General features: G+C 38.4%; 1 protein-coding gene and 1 pseudogene across 1 annotated transcript in view; one reads left to right on the top strand and one right to left on the bottom strand.

Moving 5' to 3' along the window:
* The first annotated feature begins 1,377 nt into the window (after positions 1-1,377).
* Positions 1,378-20,334, top strand: part of LOC149001758 (ARM repeat superfamily protein) — a 58,154-nt gene continuing 39,197 nt past the window's right edge. Inside the window, exons 1-5 of the mRNA XM_089138084.1 lie at positions 1,378-2,019; positions 4,565-5,111; positions 11,940-12,188; positions 14,278-14,369; positions 18,303-18,513. Of these exons, the coding sequence (XP_088994210.1) occupies positions 1,471-2,019; positions 4,565-5,111; positions 11,940-12,188; positions 14,278-14,369; positions 18,303-18,513 (1,648 nt within the window). The 5' untranslated portion in view covers positions 1,378-1,470. The remainder of the gene's footprint in view (positions 2,020-4,564; positions 5,112-11,939; positions 12,189-14,277; positions 14,370-18,302; positions 18,514-20,334) is intronic.
* Positions 6,245-6,768, bottom strand: LOC149001760 (auxin-responsive protein SAUR36-like; annotated as a pseudogene).

Here is a 20,334-nt window from a genome sequence, read left to right as displayed (position 1 = left end):
GTTTCCAAGTCATTTTAGGGGAAAGGGAGGGGGGGGGGGGGGGGGGGGGGGGGGGGGGTGGGGGGGGGGGGGGGGGGGGGGGGGGGGGGGGGGGGGGGGGGGGGGGGGGGGGTTTTTGTTTTTGGGGGGGGGTTGGGTTAAAAAAAAAAAAAAAAAATAATTTTGTTTTTTTTTTTTTTGTGTTGGGTGGGTGTTTTTTTTTTTTTAAAAAGGGGGGTTTTTTACCCCTTTTTGGGGGGGATTTGTCATTATATTTTGGTGGTAATTGTATTATACATTTATTAATTATTGTTCTGTTCTTATTTTTACAAATTTTTCAATATAAATAATCTAATTTTTGTAAAAAAATGGATTGATGACTTTTCTCTATTGGTTGTGGAATGAATAATAAGTTTAATATGTCAAATTGAAATTTTATCAGAAAATAATTATGAAACTTAATGGCAAAAACACTTATATATAAATTATTTCTCTTTTTCTTTGATTACACTTATGAGTTATGGGCTTTGTCACCATAGCTATGCACAATGCATGCTCTGATTATTGTAGCCCATGCTATAATATTCTTCTTATCTATCTTCCTTAGAAAGCTTCCATGACATTATCCAAGATACCTCACTTAGCATTCGTATTCACAATAAGAGTTTTTAGGACAATATCAATGCTCATACACCTTCTATTGACATACGAGTGCAACCATTCACCTAAGCTTTTAGAGTACCCAAACCCCTACAACCACTTATTTGATATTTGATCTTCTAATGCAAATTCAAAAAATCGGGCTTTATTTCCAAAGAGTAAGGGTAGAGTTGGGTGGAATTTATCAGGTCAATTTATTTGTAAGAAATAAACTATTCATTTCTCTTAGATGAATGACACATGTCTGTCAGCCATATCAAAAAATTGAAGAAATGTGGGTTTTGGGCTGAACTAAAGAGAGTTCGGATCATCTCCCGCACAGAAAACACAGATTAACGTGAGCTAAAGAGAGTTTGGATCATCTCTCGGGATGATTATTGACCACAAATTACAGGAGGGCCCACATGATTAGGGTTTTTATTTTTTATTTATGGGTCCCACATAATTTGTAGTTGTAAAGCCATCGAGAGAGATGATCAACTCTTGGCTAAAGAAGTATGGATAGCCAATGATGGGTTAGTCAAGCGGTTGAAGACCTGCCCTTCCACAGAAAGGTCCTGAGTTCGCACCCATTCGGCGGTGTATATTAGTAATTTAGTTCCCACCCCCTTGGTAACAAGTTACCCTTCAAAAAAAAAAAAAAAAAAACCGATTTGTATGGATAAATATCCGATATAGGGCGTATCGGTAATACGATTCCCTAACCGATACATGGATTGTAACCTTACACAACCCTCAAGAAAGGATTTCCGCTCTCATTCGAGAATCAAAACGGCAAAAACCAAACTCGTCGAGTTGCTTTACTCTACAGAGTTCAGGCCTTCAGAGCTAATGAAGAGGAAAAGAGTGGAAGACATGGACGCCATGGCAGAGGAAGAACGAGAAGAACATGACTTATTACTCGGCGGCAAGATTGCTGATGAAAATTCGGACATATGTGAGAGATTAATGGAGCGTTACGGCAAGTCATCTGCTTCACAGCACCGTCACCTCTGTGCTTCGGCGGCCGCCATGAAAGCAATTATCCAAGAGGAAGGTTTACCTCTTACTTCCTCTTCTTACTTTGCTGCCGCCATCACCTCCATTAATGACGCTGCTGAGACTGCAGACTCCAATGCCACGGCAGCTCTCTCTTCGTTACTTGCTATACTTTTGCCTGTTGTTCCTTCGCAATCTATTCCTCCGGAGAGGGCTGTTGAGGCTGTTTCCGTTATTGTAAAGGTTCTACGTGGGCCTCAGGAACTTGTATCCACTGCTACTGCGCGGTCTCTGATAAAAGCGTTGGGATTTCTATTGCGTCTCTGTGACCTGGATGACTGGAGTGCTCTAAAGGTCCCGTTTGAGATGCTTCTAAAGTTCTCGGTTGATAAACGTCCTAAGGTATGAATTGTACCAACTACCAACTACCAATTTTTGTTTGAATTTTTTTTCTTCAATATATTAAAATTGACTGTATGTTAGCTGAGCTCTTACATCATTCTCTAAAGACTGGTAAGGTTAAAACTAGGATGTAAGAAAACCGATAACGTTTAGCAATCAAGATACTGAATAATCTGCACTGAGACAAGTTACGGTAGTAGAAGGAACCACAGGACTTATTTCTATTATTCTGTTTAATTTTTATTTATTTTTTAGTTTTGAAGGGATGGGGGGAGGATAAATAAGTTAGGGTAAAAAGCATACTTACTTTATTTTTTGTTTTTGTTTTTTTGTTTTGGTAAGAAAAGGAACTTTATTGATTCAAAAGAAAACCTCTAGGAAGTTTACACATAAGGGAATCAAAGAGAAAGACCCAAGATTAAAAGGGGGTGGGGAATGTAGATACACAAATCGATCTTGGGAGATTGCTGCATTTTTGGCCAGTGTGTCCGCCACAAAGTTAGCCTCTCTGGGAATATGCAGGAAAGTGCATTCAGTGAAAGAGGTAGCTAACTGTAGTATGTCAGTGATTAAGTGAGTGAGTTTCCAGCTGTGTCAGGATGTCGGGCTTTGTAAGGAGAGCATCAACGCTTGGTTATCACTTTCCACGCATACTTGAGACAAATTGAATTCATGTGCAAGAGTACGACCTCTTCTAATGGCAAGAGCTTTCGATATAAGGGGGTCTTGACAACCCGTGCCTTGGCCAAAAGCAAAAACCATTTGATGGGTATGATCCTGTGCTACTCCTCCAATGCCAGATCGATGTGTTTTAGTGAAATGATTTCGATTTTTAGCCGGGTCAAAACTTAGGTTTCGCCCAAAATTTGCACCATGGTGATACTTCCAAAGCTAGGGAAGAGGAAACACTAGTGAAAGATGATATAAAACTGGGGCTGGGGGAAAAGAAGAGGAAGGTCCAAACTTATAATAGAATATCAATTTCTTTTTGTGTCTGGGCTTGCAGTATGAAGTGTAGAAAGCCTGTGTCTGATCTAAATGGTGTACCTTCTCCGATCTGTCGTATTACTTATAGTATGTGATGTGAAGTCCGATCTTCTTCTATTCCTTGTCCACCAAAGAGGGTGAATTAAGCACTAAGGGCAAGCTTATTGATGATGTCTGAGATTTGGTTATCCTGTATTTTTTTTTTTTTTTTTGGAATCCATCTCTGTTCTGTATAAAAGGGAAGGATGGTTCTTTGATGAAGCCAACAAGTGCGAAGGATTATTTTCTGAACTGATAGAGAATAGTAATGGAAAAGAAAAGGTGATCAACATCTTCGGAATTGCTTATTGCTTACTGGGTAACCTGTTGATATATCTGGGCTGTGTTAGGGGCCTATCTTCCATCTTTTTGATTTATTTGGAGGATATGCAAGAGAGGCAAAGCAAGCTCGTTCTCCAGGGTGGTACTCAATTCATGTGATACGCCAACAGGCTTGGTAAGTGATGTAGAGCAGCCTAGGCCCAAGGGTTTCAAATATAGGGCAATCAACAACAAACAATAAACCTATCCTTGTCCATGCTTAGGGATTGGCTACATGGATCCAAACAGCTCAAAGTAGAGAAAATAGGGTTCTAAACCTATTTTACCTTTGGCAACTCATCTTTGCCAAAATCCTATCTCCCTAAACCCTCAACTGAATCCAACTCTTTCTAGGATCCATCATCCCCTCCCTTTACTTTACCTTCGACCCTAACCAAACCCAACAAACTGTAGAACATTAGAAACCTGAATCTCTAATAAATCCTTAATTTCCTAAATCCTAAATAGAAATCTTAATTTCTAACAAATCGTTAATTTCCTAAACCTTAAATCTGAGCTTCAGTTCTCAATTCTAAATTACAGCAAGGTTCAGATCTGAAGTTCTACAAGCACTAGATCCCTATCCCTACCCGAACCTTTGCCAACCCTTTCCAAAACCCTAGGTCCCTCAAATCAGCCCCTTTTCCTCAACCATAAGGTTGTAAAAACCTAACCTCACTGCTGGTTCACTTGAATAGATCCTGAAGACAAACCCTTGATTGGGGTTTACATCAGTTTTCAGCCATACCTTTTCCTGTTAGAGGATTCGAGTTGGGATGCTTTTTCTTGCAGGTGCTCCTATTGGTCTTTGTTGCATGGGATCAGCATTTAGTAGTACTTGATGTCCTTATTCATAATATGTCATGGACTCATTCGATTCTAGTTCACTTTTGTAGTAATTCAAATCATTTTCAACAACAACAACTGCCTAGTGCAGTTGGTAAACTGTGGACCTCCTGGCTGTTACTGTCACCCCTTCATCACTTATAAAAGAAATTCGAAGCATTGATCTATTGAATATTGTCACCTGTTTCAAGGAGCATCCTTGGTTTTCTGATTGTCTTGTTACCCAAAATTCTTTATTTATGTATGTATAATGTGCTTTGAGTTGCAAACTTGAGATATATTACAGTGAATGATGATGCATTATGCTTTGCTTTTTATGCTTTAGGTAATTTTTCTGCTTCTCATATTGCAGGTTCGGAGATGTGCCCAGGTGTGCATTGAAAATTCTTTTTCTTCATTTCAATCTTCACTTATCACTGATAAAGGAAGCAAAATGGTGCTCTCGTTATTCAGAAATTATATCCCTTCTGCAATCGAGTTAAATAATGCGAGGGTGATGTATGGATCTAAAAATGAAATATTGTTGAAAGCGGAGTCTTCGGAGGTCCTCCATTGGCTAAATGCAGTGAAGCTTATGATTCCATTTCTATCTGACAATGTCAGTTTGAAAATACTGTCAGAAATGTGTAAGCTCTTGACGTGCCATTTCTCGCCACTTACTAGACACATTTTTAGTATTATTGAGGTCCTTTTTGCATCTATGAGACCCCAAATTATTGTTCCTGAAGTAGAGAGTATTATGACTTCACTTGTTTCGTATATATCTTCTAGTGAGAGGAACCCAGTCGACACTGTCATCTATGCTGCCAACTTGATTAAAAGTGGTTTGAGCAAATTTCATTCTGGAGATCCTAAAATATGTATCATAGATCTTCCTCTGGTGTTTAGTTCCTTGTCAGGTACGCTGCTTGAGAATTTTGGATCCTTGTTACCTTGTATCTTGATCATTGATGAATTCTTGTCTTCTATATGTTACTTCTACTGCTTTTCCTGGAATTATTTGATTATAAATGCTTGTATGATGGACAACATAAATGCAGAGTTGTTGCTGTTAGTATCCAGTTCTGTACACTTATCACATGTTCTATTGTTGGTTTATAAAGGAAAATGAAATTGATTCTTTAACCTTGCAGCTATTTTGAATCATGCCTTAGCTAGGCAAACATGGACATCCATTGTTGCACTTTGCCTTAAGATATTTTGTTGTGAATTAGTGAAGTTAATGGGTTGAACCCTCTCTGGACCTTGCTAAGCATGGCAGCCTTGTGCACTGTGTATGACTTTTTTTAATGGGTTGAGGGATGTGAAGATTTTCAGCAGGTGCTTGGTAGAGAGCCTTATTGATGCAGAACAGTGGGTGGTAGCAACAGAAAAGGTTATTTAATGTGTGATAACTCTGCAATAAGATTAAAAAGGTGAACCTGATATTGAAGGCTTCTACAAAAGCAGAGTCTCGAGGAGAGGGGGGGGGTTTGCTGCGCAGGCCTACCGGAACAATTTTTGCTGAAAGGCTGTTCCAGTACCTTGACCTCAGGCTACAAATCTGATCCACAGGTCATTGCGCCAAGGCCCTCCCCAAATATGTATGATATCGACTTAGCCCATCCCATGAGATGGAGAACTGGGGTTTGTAGGTGTTAAAATGGTTGTAACTTGGAGGAATGTAGGTAATAATGTAGGGATATGATGGATTTTTATTTGCAGCAGCGGCTGCAGCTTGCAGCTGACACTCAGAATTGCGCCTCATGTACAATGATCCAACAGTGTGAAATCAATTGGCTGGGGTATATCTGTAAATATGACTTTTTTATTTTTACATTCAAGGATTTAATCTTTTACAAATCTACAAAATGAAGTCCCTGGTTCTATCTGATCCCAAACCCCAATTTCTCAACCCATAGTTGGAAATTAACATTTTTCTGAGATCTTTTCTTCAAGAATCAGCTATTCTCCTATTCCCTAGTTGGAATTAAACCTTGGTGACTCATTTTCTCCAAGAATCAACGGATTAAATGCGTATCTAAATTACATTTTAATCGTCTTTATAACTGCAGTAAATGCGATATTTAAATGCCTGTTTACAGAAGCTCTTGCCGGCGACAATCCAGGTTTGGACACTCTCAAAATCAGAAATCAGGCAAGGGATGGTAATGTGTGCTAGTACCCATATTCTTCCTTTGCTTCTCTCAACAACTCTGCGAACAAAGGATGGTTGAGTTGATAACTGAAACCAACATCCTATGGTGGGTAACCATCCTTCTCTCCGACATAAACTGCCAGGTGTCCTTTGGGCACCGCCAGATCTGGCTTCTTCTCCAATGGCTTCAGCCTAGGACACACATATCGAGACCTGGGCTTCCCATTGCAAAGACCCTGTGCTCCTCACTTCAGATTTCAACCCCAATCAAATAGTTTCGAAATCATACTACCCTTCAGGATTTGAGATGATGGATGTTTTAAAACCCTATAGCAACCTCGTTTTGGTTTACACTTCAGGATCCATTTGAAGACTGTCACAAGCTTACGTCCCAACTTGAAACCTTGCGTTTTCTGCATAGAGAAGGGTAGAGGAACTGTATTCTTTTGGGTTAATTTAACCGTTTGAAACAGCAAACAGAACCTATTGCTTAATTGGGGTGCCACAGATCTGCTATCGACATGTTGTGCGAAATACAATTAGACAGCTTTCAGAGAAGGCATTTGGGGCATTTTCCATAAGCAGAATTGTAAAATTGGGGGCTTGGTTGCCGTGAATTGCTCAGTCTCTGTTCTACCCCTGCTCTCTGTCTCTGTGTCACTATGGCAGCAAATTCCTGTGATTTGGAGAAAATGAGTCACCAAGGTTTATATCTGACCAGGGAATGGGAGAATCCCCTAGGGCATGAGAAATAGGGGTTTGAGATCGGGTAGAGCAAGGGACTTCCATTTTGTAAATTTGTAAAAGATTAAATCCTTGGCTGTAAAAATAAGAAGTCATATTTACAGATGTACCCCTGCCAATTGATTTCACACTGTTGGATCATTTTTCGTACGTGCTGCAGCCGCTGCTGCAAATAAAAATCGAATGTGATCCCCCAACTGTGGTTGGGTTTGGGCAGTTAAATTAGAAGATATTAGTGTTGCTTTGGGGGGTTTTGGGGAGCATGAGAATTCAAGAAACTTTGGGGGCCATGAGAATTCAAGAAACTACTTATATCTTGAAACTGAATGGTCAGAATGGTGTCAAACTAGGATCTAAGGATATTAGGGTTGGGGGGATGATGTACCTAAAAAAAGGTAGTTTAAAATAACTAAGGTTGTTGAGTCTTCAAAGTATTTAGATAGAAATATAAATTTGGGGAAGAGTTGAAGAGTTATACATAAGTTGGGCAAAGGAAGGGAAATATTTATAGATGTAGATGAGGGATAGGAGGTGAGATTTAATGTTAGATGTATTATGGGTGGTAAAGTGGTGGGGGGTTTAATTTTTTTGTTTATAATGAGCATTCTTTTATTTTGGTTTTTAGGTGAATTATATGTGATTTTGTGAGTGGTTTGGGTTGTTATTTGATTAGCTTAGATGTGTTTGGTTGATAGTTGTTTATGATTATGAGGGGAAAATGCCGGATGTTGGAGGAGAGTGTTGTGGTTCCAATTTAATAGGAGATATTAGTTGTAATAACTATAGAGGCATTAAATTGATGAGATAGATGAAATTATGGGAAATATTGAAACGGTTGAGAATTAACTATAGTTGGAGATTTGGGTTTATGGGGGATCTAGGAGGCTATTTATTATTAGGAGATTATGGGGTATAGAAATGTAGATTATATGGTATTTATTGATAGAAGTTATGATAGAGTCTGGGTTTTTGAGTATGGGTTTGAAGTAAATATGTAGATATAGTTAAGGATATGTATGATGGTTTGTAGTGTTAGAGTTGGGGAAAAGATTTAACAGTTGGCTACATCAAGGGTAACTTTAAGCATAAGATAAAAAATATATATTGAAAATCTATTTGCTGGTATGGATGAATTAACAAAGACATTCAAGATGAGGTCCGTGCTTTTTGGGATGATATTGTGTTGATTGATGAGACAAGTGGGGATTAATACCAAATTAGAATCATGGAGAGTAGCTTTGGAATGGCTTTAAATTAGTAGATCGAGGAATATCTAGTTTGTAACTTTAGTCATGATCGGGTTGATGAAGTGGTGATACTTGACGATAGAGATTCCTGGAGTGATTGTTTTAGGTACCTAGGTTAATCATAAGTGAGGTGATTTAGAGATGAGGTTTCAAAGATTAAATAGGGTGGATGGTGGAGAGGTGATGGGTCTTATGTGATCGGCGTATTCATTAAAGCTTAAAGGAAAATTTTATGGACCGTTGTGCAGATGTGGTGTGTTGGGTGTTAAAAGAATCATATAGATAAACTCGGAAATGAGAATGCTAAGATGGATGAGTGGCAAAACTAGGATGGATAAGATAAGAACGATCATATTAGGTTGGTCGGGAGTTGCTCCCATAAGTGATAAGCTTAGAGAAAGTCGTTTGAGGTGGCACGGCCACGTTCAACGGAGACCTATAAATGCTCCTGTTCGGAGAAGTGATATAATCCATATTGAAGGAACTAGAAGAGCTAGGGGTAGACCTAAGATAACCTTAGGAGAAGTGGTGAGAAAGGATATGTATAGCTTAGGCCTTGATCAGCATGACCTTGAGACTGATTGGAGGGCAAGAATCCATGAGGCCGACCCCATTTAGTTGGGAAAAGGCTTATTGTTGTTGTTGTTGTGACCTTGAATTTTGAGTGTATTGGGAAGTCTGAAAATTCAAGAAAAATGGAAAAAGGGTGATAGGAGAAGGGGGATGGGGTAGTCTGCCAGATGCCTAGATGGGTGAGCCTTGTGAAGCTTTGAATTGGATGGAGATGGAATTTGTAGGTTGTTAATTCAACCATAGTTTCTAGCCCCCCCCAAAAAAAAAAAAAAAAAAAACCATAGTAAGAATTTAGGCTTGACTTCACCATAGACCTTAATTGTTCTTCAATCTTGGACCTTCCAAATTGAAGAAACTCAATTGCAGCAGCAATGCACAAGAGAATACTGGATGGTGTAACCCAGGTGCTAGGGTTAGCTTCCAGGATCTTTTAATAGGGTTGCAGCAGCTAATTGGGGCTCTTGAGGTTTTGGCTAGGGTTTAAAGGGGTCTATAAAGTTGCAGGAATGCTGGAACAGGTCTAAAATGTAAGGAAATTCAAAATCCAGGATTCAAAATTTGAATTTTAGGGCAACTCTTAGGGTTTTGGTTGGGTTGAGGGATGGGTTAGGGTTTGGGGAATGGGGTGATGTTCTGTAGTCTGCAGTTTAGTAACTGATTTAGGAAAGAGGGGTTGAGGTGTCAAGGGATTGGGGTCTTCTGGAATTTTAAAATTCTGCAACTTTCTCAAGGAAGAAGATGAAGGGCAGAAGTTCAGAACACCAGAATTTATGGCTCCTTTGGAGATATTAAGATTGGGATTTGAATCTACAGTGGCTTGAGGTTGGGGTGGGAATGGCTGGAGATGTGGGAAGGGGTTAGGGATTTCTAAACTTAATTTGTGAATGACTGCTCTTGCGAGAGTTGAAGGAGGAGACTTGAAGAAGATGCTGAATCTCAGAATTGAAGAAAGAACACTATTACTACCCAGCCACAAGGTTCCTAGGGGAATCCCACGACTTCTCAAGCTAAGTTTTCACTCAATCAATTCACTAATCATGATCTCAAATCTCAAAAATACATTGTGGCAAGGGAAATATTTCGGTCGAAACCAAGATTTTGACCCAAGAAAAGGCCAAAATTTGTAGGTTTCGACCATTGAAACATGTGAATTTTTTTCGAAATTTTCGACCCTTGGTTTCGGGCCTTATATGACATCCATTTCATCTGATTTATTGCCTTCTACCTATTTAAAGCATAATAAACACAATGGAACTAGTATTTTGTCAAAAAAATACCATTGAAAATTTATCATTCAAGTATACTAACAAATGACTGGTTCCGACAAGTACAAACTGTATTGCATACAGGCATAGAATCATTAGCATACATGAATTGTTTGGTAGAATGGTTACATATACAACAAGTCAACAAAATAAAATGACTAACTTGATAAAGTGATGGTGTCTCACATATATTAATTTGAAGCCTATATATCATATATATATAAAATAAAAATACAAAATGTTAGAAAATAATTATTAAAATCAGAAAATGAAAAAATGGTAGCAAATAAAAAAAAAATAAGTTTAACAAAACACAATCATAGATCATAGTCTTAGGCTAAACATATATTAATTTCAAGGCAATACAAGTTCATTTTAGGCATGAACAAAACAAAAATAAAAAAAGGGGAAGTTTGGAACTGTTGGGTATGGCTCATGCTTCACATTCTATTGTTGCCGGAGTTTCCTTTGTAGCTGTTGTGGCTTAGGAGGTGTTTGGAGGCAAAAGATGATCAAAAGAGGTGCTTGAAGGCAAAGGAGTTGTGGAAATTAGGTGAAAATGGGATAAAAAACAACAAAAACTGAGGAAAAACAAGTTGGAATGTTAATATGGTCGAAATTTCGGTTGAAACCTCCAAAATGATCAAAATCTCCTAAATTTTGGTAAAAATTTGATACTTTCCTAAATAATTGGAATTTTGTCTCGTTTTTGAAAAATGCAGACATTTCGACTGAAATTTTGACAATTTCTTTTGAGTTTTCTTCTATGCATTGTGGACTAGGCTATTTATAGCCACTCAAACCCAACTAGACTCAAACAAGGAAACTTTGTTCATAAGTAACCAAGACTTAACAAACTAGGACTTTACTAAAATAGAACTTGACTAAAATAAACTACCCTTAAGATAAGGTTTTTAATTTAGCAAATCCTATCTTAACGAATCACACTAACAACCAAATACCAACTTTAACTCAACAACTAGAACTCTAAAATATGAAATAAAAACATATTTAAACTTCAGAAATTAATCTGGACTTGATCCTACTGATGATGACTTGAGCCAAGGGGTGGAAAATGACAAGTTTGCCCTTGGTCAGATTCTGCCCCCCGGTTTGGGCTTTCTTCTTGGCTCTTTTGGGGCTGGCTGGGGGCTGGTTACATGATTACATCACTGGAAGTAAGAAGCTTTATCATATCAAAGTTGGGTGCCTTCCCCGAGTTAAGGGGTTCATTTATATATGCAGTTCTATTGACGACTTGAACTCCTAACTGAAAATAGAAACTATTTGCTTTAAGTAGGATACTTAAAATTGAAATCTAATCATAAGAAATGATTATTCTACCCTTATAACTGAAGTTGGGCAAAATTTTCATAATTGGACCAATGAAGCTAATTAATTCTCCTGTTTTCGTACTTAGCCTGGCTGCTGAAATTTTGTGCTCATAGAATTGGCCAAGGACCACACAAGTGCATTAAATAGAGGCTCAACACCAATATCTGTTAACCCTAGGTTGATTCACCAGAAAATAGGCCAATTCAATTCTGGATTTGTGTCACTATTTTCCATTTTTGTGGTAATCTAGCCCATCTAGTCTAAGATTTGCCATATTTACAATAATGATCCTTAGATCTGTTTTTCCAGTAAGATTTCCAAAATTTCTTATGCCTTGATTTTTTTGGACATCCTTCTGTTCAGCCTCTACAGATCCTGTTACATCTGTTGTCTGTTTAATACTGACATGATGCTTCATATTTGCAGGTCTTTTAATTTCTGAAGCTAGTGTTGCTTCACAGGCTATGGTGATCTTAAAAGAATTGATTAGCAATCATATTGGTCGAATTTTTTTTCTTACCCCTACGAATCTATATGATGACGATGCTATGGATAACCCAGAATCAAGTGCAATTAAGTCTGTCTGTGCTCTATTTGAGAATATGCTTGATACCTGCAGTGGAGTTCCAAATGAGCATATCTTGGGAGCCATTTCAGCTTTGTTCCTTAGTCTTGGTCAGTAACTTAGTCTTGCATCTCCACAAATAGAAACATGGGCCTTGAACAGAGTTATATGCATTATGTACCTATGTGAGCATTTTCATATATTTTGATTTTTTTGTTATCTGTTTTTGTCTGAAATTTAAAGGTATGTATTAACTGAAAAGAGAAGGCGAGAAAGACCTCACACTACAAACTGAGGGATTTACTAGGATGTTTTGGTTATATACCATAGCTGAATGTCACAACAGGTGTGGTTGAATAGCACAACTGCCCCCAACCCGCTGCACAAAAGAAAAATCATCACCCCCAAGAAAAAAAGTGAAAGAAGGCCCGTTGAGGTGGAAACCCCCAGCTGATGAGTAATCAATTAATTAATAATTATTGGAATTGACATGTTTCAACCTTTACGACACTAGCAGCTGTTACTAAATTTATGCTCTATATGGACCTACAGCTTTTTTTTGGATTGTTTTCTGTACTTCACTTTTGACACAAATTGAGTACGCCTAATGGATCTGATTGGCCTGCAACTAGTGGGTCCACTTGTCATCCCAAGCTGATTTAATGGAAGAACTCCTGATCTGATGGGTAGATGGCTAGTCAGCCAGTTCCTCATATCTAATGCCAGAATTTAAAATTGTCAAGTATTTTTAGAATCAATGGGTGAATGGAGGAGAGGAAATGAGGGATGTCAATGCAGATGTAAAGACCTCTGTCTGCAGGTTGTCCAATTCTTACTTGTAGTATAGAGTTCTATGGTTCCTGTCAGTTTTTTAATTAAGTTCAATCAGCTTTAAAACCTAATTCTAATCACAATAAGAAAGCATAAAGTACAAAACAAAAACCATCCTCTCAGCTCTTAGTGTGGAGGTTGTGGGATCCAAGCTACAAGCTAAAAAGGCTGAAATGACCTATATGCTCAAAATTAAAGTGACCCAACAGAATATCCTGAAATGACCTATATGCTGAAAAAAAAATATTTTCGTACTTGGGCATAATACACATGATTAAGATCCATCATATAGGCTCGTTACCACTTAAAACTTAGGAGCAGAGGCCCAACACCTGTATCCATCACTCTAGGTTGATTCCATGGGTACATATCGAATTTGGTGCTGGATCTGCATCACATCTTAGATTTTCCTGGTAAAATCAGAGATTTATCATAATAAACTCAGGTAGAGCTTAGTTTCCATGTGGATGGTAAAGCTGATCTATTGAATGGTGCCAAAAGTTCAATCCTCCTCCAGGCAGTATGAGAGCGTTCTCAAACTTCCAGTAGAAATGATCAGCTACATTTAAACAACAAATCCTAATCTTAATGGAGAACCCAATATATTTCAACCAATATTTTCTCGAGGAATATTCTGGGGTTTTTTGTTTATTAATATCAAAAGTCTAATTCAAACCAAGGCTGCATGTTTATTATTATTAATTGGGAGCTAGTAACAATTACAAGAGTTATTGAACTTGCAAGTTTACGATTGACCTCTTGAAAAAAAATGGATCCATGTTTGGATGGGTTTGTCTTATGAAGGTGTCTTAACTCATCTCATGAATTAACTTTTATCAAATGAGCATGCTAGATGGATTAAAAATATCTCAAAAGTTGTAAAAACTTGAAAACCATAGTTGTCACAGCATCTAGGTGAGCATAGGTATCATTTGGGCAGGGGAAAGGAAAATCAAGACTTAAGGTTACAACCATGCTGAAAACATGCCATTAGAATCTTTTAGTGTATGATAGGTTATTGATGATATGACATGGAGTAATGTTCATAATTTTGAACCATCATTTGACTCATATGAGCAATTGGTTTGAAATTCTTTCAGTGAGATGAGTACAAAATCCTCTATAACATGCACACTCATGTACACCATCTTATCCCACAGACAACCAGTAATGAACTGCACAAGGTTCACCTACTTCTGTGAATGTTCAGCATTTTCAGAATATATATATTTTTAAATAATAGTTGAATAAATTAATTACGAAGAATATGTATGTGATGAATGTTTTATTTGAGTACAAATGCTTCTTGGTTTCTCAGTCTTGATTTGTTTGAATGATCAGCTTCTTTTTTTTCCTCACTTTTTGTAGGAGTGGTCTCATTCTTTTCTATGAAGAGAATTGTGATTAAACTTGCAGACTTGATGATGCATGCAGGGGAAGACATGTCTGCCATGACGCATGTGAGTCCAATCTTGTTTTTGAGACTCTTATAAGTACCATTCTTAATGTGTCTGAATTCTTACAATGGCTCCTGCATGGAATGGAATAATAACTGGATTTCCTAGTATTTCTTCTTTGCTTGTCACATCTAATTGGCTTTACTGCTTAAGACATTGATGGTGCAATGTTGTACTAGGCTGGCACAATGGCCTACTACTTACTACTGTTACATGGTCACCTTTTTGGCACACGAAATTTGGTGTGCAGAATGGTTCGACCATCTTCTGTCCACCTATGAAATTTTGGGTCAAATATAGTTTACTTTGGGAAAACGAAGCTTAAAAAATGGTTGAGATATTCACAAAGGGGCAAGGCTCATTTGAATGTCTGAAATACAAAGAGTGAGCCCCATGGTTGAGCTGGACCCACTAGATTTAACATCTGGCTTTTCCAACTTCCAAGTGAAGCGTCACTCCAACAAGTCATATCGGCCATACCACCCCTCCATGTGGCCTAGAAACAATAGCTAGGATGATAGGATTAGCACCATGATGTTTGTGCCTTGCTTTTGCCTAGGGCTGCAACAGAGTCAGGTTGGGACAGGCTTCCTGAGACCCTGATCCTGAATACCCTAAGCTGACGTTGACCTATGACCTATAGGGCTGTCTGGGCCTGGCCAGACGATCTAGGACAGACCTTCAACCTTCACACTGACCAAGATCTGTTGGGCTAGACTTGTACTTTAGATCCAAACCTAACTTTCAGTTAGGGTGTATGAGTTGCTTTAATGAGTGGTCTCCAATTGGCTCCTAATTCTTCTGATTCCCTGGGTTGGATTTGGTTTGGTTATTGGGTAGTGGTGGTTAAGTTTTGTCTGTCTGGCTGGGATGGCGTAGATTTTGAGATATGGGATAAAAACTTACAGGAATTGGGTGAAGCTTGGAACCAATTTAGGTTTTATTTCCTAGAATAATCTCTTCAATTTCCAATGATTTTGGATGGGCGGAGTTGGTGGAGAGGGAGATATTAGGTTTCTTAATTTTGGAGCGAAATAGGGTGATAAAAAAGAAGAATGGTGGGTAGATCTAGGTTCTAGGGTTTGGCTGGTCTGCTTAGGCTGAATGTGGGATTGAAGGTGAGAGGGGTGTTGGACTGTTGGACTGTTGGTGGATTGATGATTAAGATATGGGGCTAAGCAGAGGACAGGTTAGGGAGTTATAAGAATTGAGGTTTAGGTGAGAGAGTTAGATCAGATTTCTAGGGTTTAGAACAGAGAATTACGATTGTCAAGCTTGGGGGTTAAGGAGGGCTTCCTGATGTAACCCAAAATTCTCGGGTTTTAAGATTTGAGATAAAACCCTAAAATTGGTTCAGTCCAGGATCTTCTCTCTATGAACCAGAAGCCTTCTGGGGCTGTAGAAGCTTGTAATTGAAGATATCTTGGAGGAATTGAGGTTGGCAAAGGTCAGGGTTAGGCCTTGGAGGTCTCAGCCAGGCTGAGGTTTGAAAGATTATGGTTTTAGGGTTAATACTATGCTGTAACTGGGTGGGAATTAAGTATAGGATTAGGTTTCAGGGTTTTATGGCTGAATAGAAGGGTCTTAGGGTTTCAGTGGTTTCTGTAATGTAATTCCAGAATTTAAAGTCCAGGTTAGGGCTGTAAGGGATGCTGTTATGTGATTCGGTTAGGCTTATGAAGGGGCTGTGGTTGGTGTTTTATATTTTCAGATTATTCCTAGTTAGTTTATGTCAGTTCTAGTTAGTTTAGGATATGTTTGATGAATCCTAAAGGGTTTGGGACTTTTGGATTAGGCTAGGGTTTGGGTTGAGTGTTAGAGAAGAGGTGGGGATGGTAATCCTAAAAGGGGGAAGGCAATTGGAGTTAGGGTTAGGAAGATAATGGAGTTCTAGTTCAAGTAGGGTTTAGGGTTCTCCAAGGTTGAAAATGAATTGCAGAAAATTCTGCAACCCAGTGAATGATGGGTTGATGGAGGACCTAAAAGTAGGACTGGCACTAGGGAAGGGTGCGATCCTAAGGGGAAAGGGAGTTAGAGGATTAGGGGATCTAAGAGTTCAATTGGGAAAGGGATGCTGCTGCTGCAGGGTTAGGAGGGGATGGGATGCTTGCACATGGGTTAGGGAGTTTTTTTTTGGGGGTGGGGGGAGAGGGTTGAACTACTGCTGGAATTGAAGATTGATTGCTGAAATTGAAGAACAATGGGCTGAACTTGAAGAAGATGAACACTCAAATCCGCCGTGGCCCTCCCAAGAAGACCACTACCTTACTTGCCTCCAAACTAATAATTTTATTCATCAGTTTCAACTTTGTGATCATAGAGCAAGGAGGCTTTGTTTATAGACTCAAATAAGAAAACATAAAAAGGACTCTAAGTTGGAAAACCAACTATAACTATAATTGGCTTATCCAACAAACCCAACTATTACTCAACTACTTTGGCATAAAAAAAACTCTATAACTAACTCTAGAGGACTCCAATCCAAATTTTAAGAGCAGATATGGAGTCCGAAAAATAAGGAGATTAAAGTAGAAGCAAATTGTGGGATCCCAACCTAATTGGGAATCTCACCTAAACAAGGGCTCTCAACTATCTTGCAAACAATAATCAGAAAATCAGAAAATCAGAAAAATAAAATAAAAATGGATATAGGGTCCAGACAATACATTGGACTCATTGGGACCCAGACCTAAGGCACCCAAATTTTGCCAAAATGACCAAAATACCCCTGGTTTGAATTGGGGTTCCTAGGGTTTAGGGAAACAGCTGTAGGCCCTTTTTGGAACCCCTGAAAATGAGTTACATAACTTCCAGTACCATTTGTTTAGGACCTTGAATGGAGCCTTGTTGGAGGTGGAATTTTGTGGAAGGTGTGTGGTCAAAGGCTGTCTCCTACCGCCACTGTCAAGGATCTGAGCTGGACTTCACTTGGAACCTTCCTAGGGCTTGGATCTTCAAACTAATTGATAGAACCAGAAATTCTACTACTTGGATCCTCCAACTAATTGACAGAACCAATAACAAAACACACTCAAAGTGCTTGAAGAGAAGCTTTTTCATTCAGTATTCAGAACTGCCTCTCCTCATCGAGTCAAGGGGTTTATTTATTCAACCTAGGGGTTAGGTTTTCTAATTGGACTTGCATTCCCATCTGTAAACTACTTGAACCAATTACTATAGATCTTATAATTTGACTGTACAAGGACCGACTTAAATTAACCACATTTAAAAAAAAATTACATACCATTCTTGCCCTCACATGGGCAGAATTTACAATCTCGCCACTGTCCTATCAAGTAGACTAATGAAAGCAATTAAACTGAAAACAATGCTGTTGGGTGGCAACCGTAGGTGGCTCCCTTGGCCCTCCACTTGGTCATGGACTTGTTCTTAGATTGGGAGGGCGGGCTCAGATACTGCATCATACTTCGATATTGCTGTCTATGTTCACCAAATAACTTACACGGTGGTAGGATGTGCTGGGCCGAGCTGGGCGGGTTAGGCTGGGCTAGGTCAAACGCTTAACCCTGACTCGACCTTGACCCTTGTCCAATCGTGACCCATCTTCAGGGGCAGAATATTGGTGGTAGACCCTATTCAGGCTCAGAGTGTGTTTGGACCATTAGGGCCAGAGTTGCACCCACTACTTTTGCCCATGTCATGTATTTATATTACTGCCATAAATTCTTGCTGGCTAGTGAGACTGAGAACAGAATTGTCTGAACATTCTGTTTTTGAGTATTTATATCTCCCCTACAATTCTAGATGCTAGATTTAGATACATTGTTTAGTTACCATATGGACTCATGTACTTCTGCTTGGTTCCTTTCCCTTTTGTGGTTGATTGTACTCTCTTTTGGAGCCAATTGTTATGCTATTGGACATTGTATGCTCGCCAATTATACTGCATGTTCACTTTTTTATTGTTGCATGCAGGTTGAAGAATGCATTGGTTCTGCTGTCACTGCTATGGGAGCTGAGAAGATACTTTCATTGATACCAGTTGTTTTTGATGATGAAAAGTTTACTTGCTCAAATATTTGGTTATTGCCAATTTTGAAGAAGTATACTGTCGGAGCATCACTGGAATATTTGATGGAACATATTCTACCACTTGCTGAATCAGTTCAGCGAGCTTCTTGTAAAGGTAATTTTTGCTTATTCTGAAGCAACCCTGTACTTTCTTTTTGAGCTGCTGCTGTTGTATTTATCTGTGATAACTGTAAGTACTTTTTACATGTTTTTTTATTTTTATTATTATTTTTGGTTATAAATAATTTAATCCAGGTCAGGAATTAGAAGAACTAGGGGCACTCCTTAGATAACCTTAAAAGAAGTGGTAAGAAACAATATGCATAGCTTAAGCCTTGTATCTAGTATGGCCTCAAATAGAGCTAATTGGAAGGCGATGATCTAAGTAGCCTACCCCATTTAGTTGAGAAAAGGCTTGTTGTGAGTACTTCCATAACATACGGTTCTTAATATTTTCTTACATCGGGGCATTCGAGTTTTGCCATCATATCATAGATCATGTTGTCATCCTACTGGTTTTTGTAAATTTTATATGATCCTCCTTAGGGGGTCACAATAGCTTTCAAGATGCTAGGTGATTGGAGGCATTTGAGGTCTTTCCTAAAAGCCTTAGGCACTTAGGTTGCGCTCAGGATGCCTAGACGCTTAATAATGTTCTGGTATAATCTTTCTGTTATACGATTTATATCATCAAAAATCAACTATAAACCACATCAAGTCATTAAAAACCAATTTCAAGTGATAAAAAATCTATCAAAACGAAAGGGCCATTAATAGGTCACAGGACTCACTCCAAGTCATCAAAAATCAACGTATAAATAAAAGATGACAAAACTGAAGAAACAAGCCATTGGAAGTTTGAAACAATCAAAGCATACATTGGTTTATGTTTGGAATTGGCCATTTGCATATGATCTTATAAATAAGTAATGTTACTATTATTGATTTTGAGAAGTTTGATTGATCAAATGTTTTTTTTCCTTTTCATGAGACTTTTTTTTAAAAAAAATAAATAAATTAGGTAGAGCCTAGTACCAGCTTTCCAACATATCCAAGTTTGCTTAAATCTGATTTATATTGAAGGAGTTATGTTGCAGTCAAACATTACGTGGTGTATGCAAATGTTGTCAGAATTGCTTTGAATGTATACTATTTGTTAGATATCAAAAGAAATGAATATTACCGTACTTTTGGTTTTTAATTATGTCTTACCATATTAGGATTTTGGAATCCTTAGATTTAAGAAAATCCCAGCATTAAAAAGTTGAAAATGTCCCCTACTGCCAAAAATTCAGTTTTTGTACTTGAACTGGGGGGTGTGGCGATTATCCTATTGGGTATTATTTGTTGGAATTCTAATTTTTTCATCTTTTTTTATTGGATTAAAATCCAGGCTACTTGCCTATTTATGGATAAAATCCTTAAGTAACTGATAAAACCGTTTACTTGGATGATATTATGCACGAAGAAAAGCCTAGCCATTCATCACCAGTAAGGTGGAACTGCCTATAGCCCACAAATTTTCCTGGACACTACACCTTGACAACTATTCTTAAAATTCACAAACAAATCCTGGATTCCTGGGCATCATTATTGTGTGCCTTCATTTGCACAATGCATTCTGTAGAGTCCAAAGTCATGTACTTGCTACTCTCCCAGAAAATCAGGCCCATCTTCTTGCTCAGATAGAAGATTCTGAAGTAGCCCGTAATTGGCTGCCTTCCACTCCCCCCCCCAAAAAAAAAAAACAAAAAAAGAAAAAAAAGAAAAAAAAAAAAAAAAAAAAGAAAACCGCTTTCCTACTTTTTTCTCCTGGCCTTTGTTATGGTTGTTCCTTCTTTTGGTTCTTGGCATGCCTTAGCCATCTTTTGATTTGCCTGGTATTGGAAGGTAAAAAAAGAGTCTACAATTCATTTACTAGGTCTTTGAAATGCAA

The sequence above is a fragment of the Hakea prostrata genome, chromosome 10 (assembly GCF_041222555.1).
Source record: "Hakea prostrata isolate BN-2017 chromosome 10, UWA_Hpros_2, whole genome shotgun sequence".
Taxonomy (NCBI): domain Eukaryota; kingdom Viridiplantae; phylum Streptophyta; class Magnoliopsida; order Proteales; family Proteaceae; genus Hakea; species Hakea prostrata.
The sequence above is the reverse complement of the archived record's forward strand: the minus strand, read 5'-3'. Positions and strand labels throughout refer to the sequence as shown.